The sequence below is a fragment of the Poecilia latipinna genome, unplaced genomic scaffold (assembly GCF_001443285.1).
Source record: "Poecilia latipinna isolate Pla-1442-1.1 unplaced genomic scaffold, P_latipinna-1.0 Scaffold910, whole genome shotgun sequence".
NCBI lineage: Eukaryota > Metazoa > Chordata > Actinopteri > Cyprinodontiformes > Poeciliidae > Poecilia > Poecilia latipinna.
Genome location: NW_015113526.1, coordinates 222,745 through 229,571, shown reverse-complemented (window position 1 = coordinate 229,571; position 6,827 = coordinate 222,745). Strand labels below are relative to the sequence as shown.

At 38.8% G+C, this 6,827-nt stretch overlaps 1 protein-coding gene across 6 annotated transcripts; it reads left to right on the top strand.

The window, feature by feature from the left end:
• The first annotated feature begins 338 nt into the window (after positions 1–338).
• Positions 339–6,252, top strand: LOC106957518 (zinc finger protein 883-like). 6 transcript variants are annotated; one of them, XM_015048899.1, is made up of 3 exons: positions 339–455; positions 1,559–1,646; positions 3,153–6,252. In XM_015048899.1, the coding sequence occupies exon 3, from the start codon at positions 3,168–3,170 to the stop codon at positions 5,088–5,090; it is 1,923 nt and encodes a 640-aa protein (XP_014904385.1). In that variant the 5' UTR covers positions 339–455; positions 1,559–1,646; positions 3,153–3,167; the 3' UTR covers positions 5,091–6,252. The 6 variants fall into 6 exon arrangements, with proteins under 6 accessions (XP_014904385.1, XP_014904386.1, XP_014904381.1 ...); XM_015048900.1 differs by having other exon boundaries at positions 1,556–1,646; XM_015048895.1 differs by having other exon boundaries at positions 339–457; positions 1,537–1,646.
• The last annotated feature ends 575 nt before the right edge of the window (positions 6,253–6,827 follow it).

The following is a 6,827-nucleotide window of genomic DNA, read 5'->3' as shown; positions in this document are numbered from 1 at the left end:
TTAATGAATCTAGAAAATTAAAATTACTTCAATTTAAAATTTATCTAAACTACATTAATAGGCACAAAATATGTAGTGAAATAACATGCACTTAAATATATTGCATATAACAGAATATAATATTTTACTGAAGTTACTATATTTTGCACAAATTGCATGTTTTACTTCATTTCAAATTTTCTTTTGTTAATGTATATAGAATCTTTGCTCAAATAAAGGTTTAAATATTTTAATATTTCTAGTAGATTATTCAGAGTTATTTCAGAAAATACAATCATGTCTTGAATGAAAGCTAATACGTGAGGAGAAAAACAGCAGCTGAAGGCGGAACGAAAGAGGCCACAACTGTTTCTGGGGTAATTCTCCTTGTGAGACTTCCGGTGGAAATGAGGCGCTAGCAGCATTAGCTCCCAAGCTACCTTCTGTTTATCGTCGTTTTAAAGACGTTTTCTGCTGTGTGAGTTGAATATTTCAGTGTCTGTAGTATCAACGTCTTAGGTTAATCACCAGAGAGAATCCATCCGCCCAGAACCGCCAGGTATTTCAGCTGTTCGGTTCTGAATGAACCAACACTGAAAACAGGGAACTAGTTGATAAGGCGGAGGAAGCAGGTCCCGTCCAGCTCCATTATTTGCGTCGTTTATAGTTATTTGTTTTCTTTCATTTTAATTTTTTGAGAAACTGGAAACAGTAGCTCAAAATTGATGTGAAAAATATTCATCAATGAAGAAACAAAATTCTCCGGTATTTTAGTGGTATTTTGTTTGGCTCTGGCTCAGCATTGACTGGTCTGATCATGTTCATTGATTTAACCAACATCATTTGTTAGCCAGCAACTCTGTGATTTTGGTTGCTTTGTGCAGACAGATTACACATAAAAGCTAATTTTTCCTCGCCGCCTGAAGCGAATCAGACTAAACTTCTGTTGTTTTAGGTTAATGACGGATTGATTTCTGACTGTCCTCAGAAGTTTACATACATCCCCCAGTATTCCCGTTGACGTGTATGACATTTGGGTCAAACGTTCCGGTTTCCTTCCTCAGGAACAAACACACATTTTGTCAACCCAAACAAAGAATGATTTAATCACTATTAAAGGAACTAATTGGTAAAATACCATTTGGTAATATCTACCATATGTGCATTCTGAATCCATTTTAAACGTCATGTCTTTGTAAGGCACTTTACAAGAAGAAATCCAGTTTAATCAAATCATACAGACAGATTTTAAGTTGATCCTAGCTGTTAAACAATGCATTAAGTTTGTTTATTATTCAATTTGGTTAAAAGTTTTTCTGACTTGCAGCGTTCACTCCAACTGGAGATGCATGTAGCGACAGTGGAGAGGAAAACTCTCCTTTAACCGGAAGAAGCCTGCAGCAGACCTGAGCCTGGTTCATTAACCAGCAGCTGGGGCTGACTGGGCGTTTGAAAAAAACAAAGCAGACTCAGAATTAGGGCTGTCAAAATAACCAGTATGTTGATACAATTGGTACTGGAACATTATTCAGATTCAAACTGTTCATATTTGTCCAGATTGTCGTACTTCTCCCAGCAGCATCGTTCCTGTAAGAGCAAGCGGAGATTTTCTGAGGTGGACGGACAGGAAATGCTGCAACACTGATGTTTGGGAAAAACGTAAAAAGGTAAGTGAAGCTGCTGTATCTGCAGCAGAGAATGTAGCAAAGCGCTTTGTTGATATCAGCTAATGCTAGTGGGTGTGTCTGCAGTCTGGCTTCAGAGGCGGATCTGCTCTCCAGTTGAAACCAATATTTACACCATAAATTTGCAATCACACATGTTCAGTTTCTGAATGGATTGGAACCTTTTTCATTTATTAAAACAACCAGTAAAACATTTTGGTAACAAAAATATTAATAAGAGTCAAACACATTTTTTTTGTTAAAGCAACTAACAAGTTTAACTTGAGATAAAACTAATATTTATAGCTGAAACTAAATGGCCAAATATCCATTATTTATCCACCAATATTTCTCTTTTTCAGCTTATCAGGGGAAATTAAAGACACCGAAATTAATTTAATGATCACAGCAGTTCAGAGGAAAATACTTAGATTAGGCAGATTAGTAATGGTGTTACTTAACAAAGGAATTCCCTTTAAGAAACAAGTTAGCAAGATGCTCCATTAAAATGCTGAGTTTCAAAAACCTGCAAACAACAGAAGCATTAAACTAGAAACTGTTGAAGAGCAGTAATAAAATCAAGTCAAGTTTTTCACAGTTCTTCTCATTATGTCAGAACAGGATGGGATTCATTGTCAGCTTATAAAACGTTATCATGAGAGATGCATGTTAACTTTATTTTGACACAGATAACCAATAGTTTTCTAATCTAAAAGCCAATAACCAATAATAACCAATAACATACCTAGAAATAAGAGAGACTAGTAAACAAAAATATAAAGCTGTGACATCAATAGTCCAAACAAAACCAGGAACAGTTGACTCTTTAAAAAAGTTATAAAACTGTGAAAAAACCTATTAAGCCACATTTGCAAAACATATGAGCAGAAACCATATCTCATCTATTTTAATAAGGTCTACATTAATTATTGTGTGTCCATAGTTTTCATGTATTAAAACTAACTCACCCAGAGGAGGCAAACTTCTTATCACAGGAGGCTTCATGCAGTCTGACATCAGTTACTGATCTGACTGATGATAGGCCGATAATGGAGGAGGAGAGTACTAGCTAGCATTAGCAGAGGGGACTAGCAGGCCCAGGCTACTTCAATCACATTTAAAGCTTTCAGCATCCTCAGTTCAGAAAGGACATTTTCCTTCCTGGAGGATATAGTTAAGTACACATGATTAGTCATGATCTAGCTTCGGCTGGAGCTGCTGCTGAGGCGAATGCAGCAGTAATGGGTTAATTGACCTGGGTTAGCAGAACAGGTGATGGTAGCACCAGACGTCACCAGAGCTTCAAAGCAGTCCAGGCCAAACGCCTTAAACTATTCTTTAAGCATCGAAACAGAAACAAAGAAATTCAATAAATCCCCCTCAAGCGCAAATGTGTTTTAACATCATTCTGCAAGCAAAGTTTCACTTATTAAACCTTGTTCACATTCGTGAGCTTTTAACTCTTCCTAGTTTCTGTTAACAGCGTTCTGCTGGTCTTGATTCCCGCAGATCTTCCACTGCATCATGTCTGTCGCTACCTGTGAAGAACTTCCTGATCGCGTTCTGATGACTGGAGACAGAAACTCCATTCCTGACGAGACGCCAAACAATTTGCAAATAAAGGAGGAACAGGAAGAAGCAGAACCACAGCAGGCGAGTGAGCCAAACAAGGAACCAGAACCTCAGCTTGAGAAAGTAGAACATGTTGAAGTGTGGGTCTTTCAGGACAAACAGCTTTCAGTGCAGCAGCAGACCAGCGCCTCTACGGTGACTCCAGCTTATGGGGAAACGATCCACAACCAACCACAACAGCTGCAGATTATAAAGGAGGAAACAGAATCTGTGGAGATTAAAGCAGAACCGGAGGATTTCTACAACAGCCAGGATGAAGGTCTACTTGAGGTGAAGCAGGAGCCTGAAACCTCGATGGTGACTCCAGCTCATGACAGCACTGATCCAGAACCAAGCTCCAACCAGCCGGTCCCACTGAACTCCCCTGCAGAACTGAACCCACAGCAGCAAGGAAGCGACCAGAACACATATTGTTGTGACATGTGTGAAAAATCTTTCACAGCTCGTAAGAATTGGATTTATCACCTTAAAACCCATAAAGAGGAGAAGCCTTTCCTATGTCTGACTTGTGGAAAAGGTTTCATTTGGAAATCGGCTTTAACGCTACACCTTAGAACGCACACAGATGAGAAACCGTATCCCTGTGAACTGTGTGACAAATCTTTCAGTAAAAAGAGTTATTTGGCTCGTCACATAAGGGTTCACGGGGATGAAAGGCCGTTTCCTTGTGACTTATGTGGGAGAACATTTAGACACAGTAGCAATCTGGCCCATCACCGTAAAGCTCATACAGCTGACAAACCTTATTCCTGCCACTTCTGTGACAAACAGTTCAGCGAACATAGTAGCTTGGCCAACCACCTTACGACTCACACAGACGAGAAACCTTACCCCTGTGAACTGTGTCACAAATCTTTTAATAAAAGGAGTTATTTGGCTCGTCACATCAGGATTCATGGGGATGAGAGGCCGTTTCCTTGTGACTTCTGTGGCAGAACCTTTAGACACAGTAGCAATCTGGCCCATCACCGGAGAGCTCACACGGGTAAAAAGGTTTATTTTTGTGACTTGTGTGACAAACCTTTTAGCAAACATAGCAGTTTGGCCGATCACCTTAAAACTCACACTGATGAGAAGCTGTATTCTTGTGAACTGTGTGATAAATCTTTCAGTAAAAAGAGGTATTTGACTCGTCACAGAAGGATTCACGGAGATGAGAGGCCGTTTCCTTGTGACTTTTGCGGTAAAACCTTTAAACACAGCAGTAATCTGGCTCGTCATCATAAAGCTCATACAGCTGACAAGCATTATTCTTGTGACCTGTGTGAGAAACATTTTATTGACCACAGTAGTTTGGCTGATCACCTTAGAACTCACACAGAGATGGAGAATCCCTGTGATCTGTGTGATAAATCCTTCAGTAAAAGGAGCTACTTGGCTCGACACAGAAGGATTCACTGGGATCAGACGCCTTTTTCTTGTGACCTGTGTGACAAACATTTTATCAACCAGAGTAGTTTGGCTTGTCACCTTAGAACTCACACAGACAAGAAACCGCATCCTTGTGAACTGTGTGATAAATCCTTCAGTAAAAGGAGCTACTTGGCTCGACACAGAAGGATTCACTGGGATGAGAGGCCATTTTGTTGTGACTTCTGTGGTAGAACCTTTAAGCACAGCAGTAATTTGGCTCGTCACCGCAGAGCTCACACAGGTGAGCCTCTCAGCAACCCCAGTTGTTTGGCTCTTCTCAAGAAGACTCACAAAGATAAAAGGCCTTCTTCCTGTAAATTGTGCAAAAAATCTTTTAGAAAAAATATTGATTTGATTCGTCACCTTCACAGTCACACAAGTGAGAAGCCATGTTCTTTGTAGGAAAGAGTCCAGGCCTTTCTTTCCTTGTGACCAACATTTTGTCGACTGTAGTAAAAACACAAGAGGAGACTTTGGCCCCGAAACCTTCAGATTTAAACTAAACTGGTGTCAAACGTTTGTGCCGCTATCATTTTAAAGATGTGAATAAACTTTTCCAGAGGTCTTCAAAGGTCAGCCAGCCCTATGATGACCTCTGGAAACTTTTATTAATATCTTTAAAATATAGCAGCACAAACAATGTAGCTTGGATTTAATTTAATTTAATCTGAAGAAGTTGAGAGAGCAACTTCCCTCAGGTAAAGAACCAAAACATGATTCTTGTAAATTATGCAAGAAATCTTTCTCCCAAATGATGGACTTCAAACAAACAAGCCGTTGTTGTTCCTGGTGATAAAATCTTTGGAGGCACCGCGAAGGTTAAGAGGGTTAAGAAGCCTCAAGGTTATTCAGTTTACTTTATAAGGTAGCAACTTACAGCATATGTAGAGCAGAAACCAGATATTCATATTCAAGATGCACAAACATTTAATGTTGCTGAAGTTCAAGCAGACCAAGTGTCTCTTGTTTTGGGTCCATTAGAATCGGCTCAGACTGAGGCGCTGCAGAACCTGGTGTCATGAAAAGTGTCCCGTACCGACATGGGCTGAGCGAAAAACAAAGACTGGTCCGGATAACAAAGTGCCTCATCGATACCTGATCAGAGCGTTTGGACTGGAGACGTCCAGCTTAGTGATGTTAGTCTGTTGGGCTAAAACTCTCCACCACTGTCTCTGTTGTAAATTCCCTCCTTTAGTTTTACCAACACTGTGTTTAAATGTTTGTTTTCAGCTAGAGAATGGTTACTGCACTGATCAGCTAAAGCATTAATTATAAAGTTGTGATAAATAACATCAACCATGTTTTATCTTTTCCACTCAGATCATCTTCCACTTGCTGCAGGAAATAAAATGTTTCCTTCTGCCAAACCAGCAGGAGGTTAAATACATTTTAATGATTCATTAAAATCAGGTCTGTTGCTCCAGCCTGAATGAATCCGTTCCTGAATCATGTAAATCAACTAATACTGTTTTTTAATCCTGATGCTGTGTTTCATTCTGAGTTTTTTATGCAAAGTATTAACATTTGGCAAAGTTTTGTCTTAATAAAGTTTTACTTTGTTCACAAGAAACACGATTTGCTATTCAGTGTGTCAAGTTTTAGATGACTTGGACCTATTAAGTATTTAAAATGTAACTTTATGAATAAACTCTTATCCTTTTTGTTGTCATATTTTCCAAGATAACTTTTAAAGTTACTGAAAAATACATTTTTGAAGGATAATTCTCAATTATTGCTTAAAGTCCTTTAAAGTTCTGAAATAATTTTTGCTGAATATATTTATCACCAGTGAGAACTGATACATTTTTCCTGTGTAGCTGTAGTTGGAGACAAATGTGGATACTCTTAGTTTTATGTTAATAAGTTTCACACACATTTATAAAAACGTTTTATTGTTAAGACTCAGATTATGTAACAGAAGCATCATCCCTGTCATAAACCCTGGAGGTTAAAGTTCATCCGTCTCCGCAGTGGACAAAGACTGTTGCTAATGATTATCTACGGCTCCTCATCAAACTGGAAATCAGACGGAAAATGATCTTTTTCATGTTTTTACTTTTAAAGCTGCAGGTTTATGGATGGTGACTTTTACTGAAAACTTTCAAACGTTGAACCTTTGAGAAGCTGAAAATCTTCAAT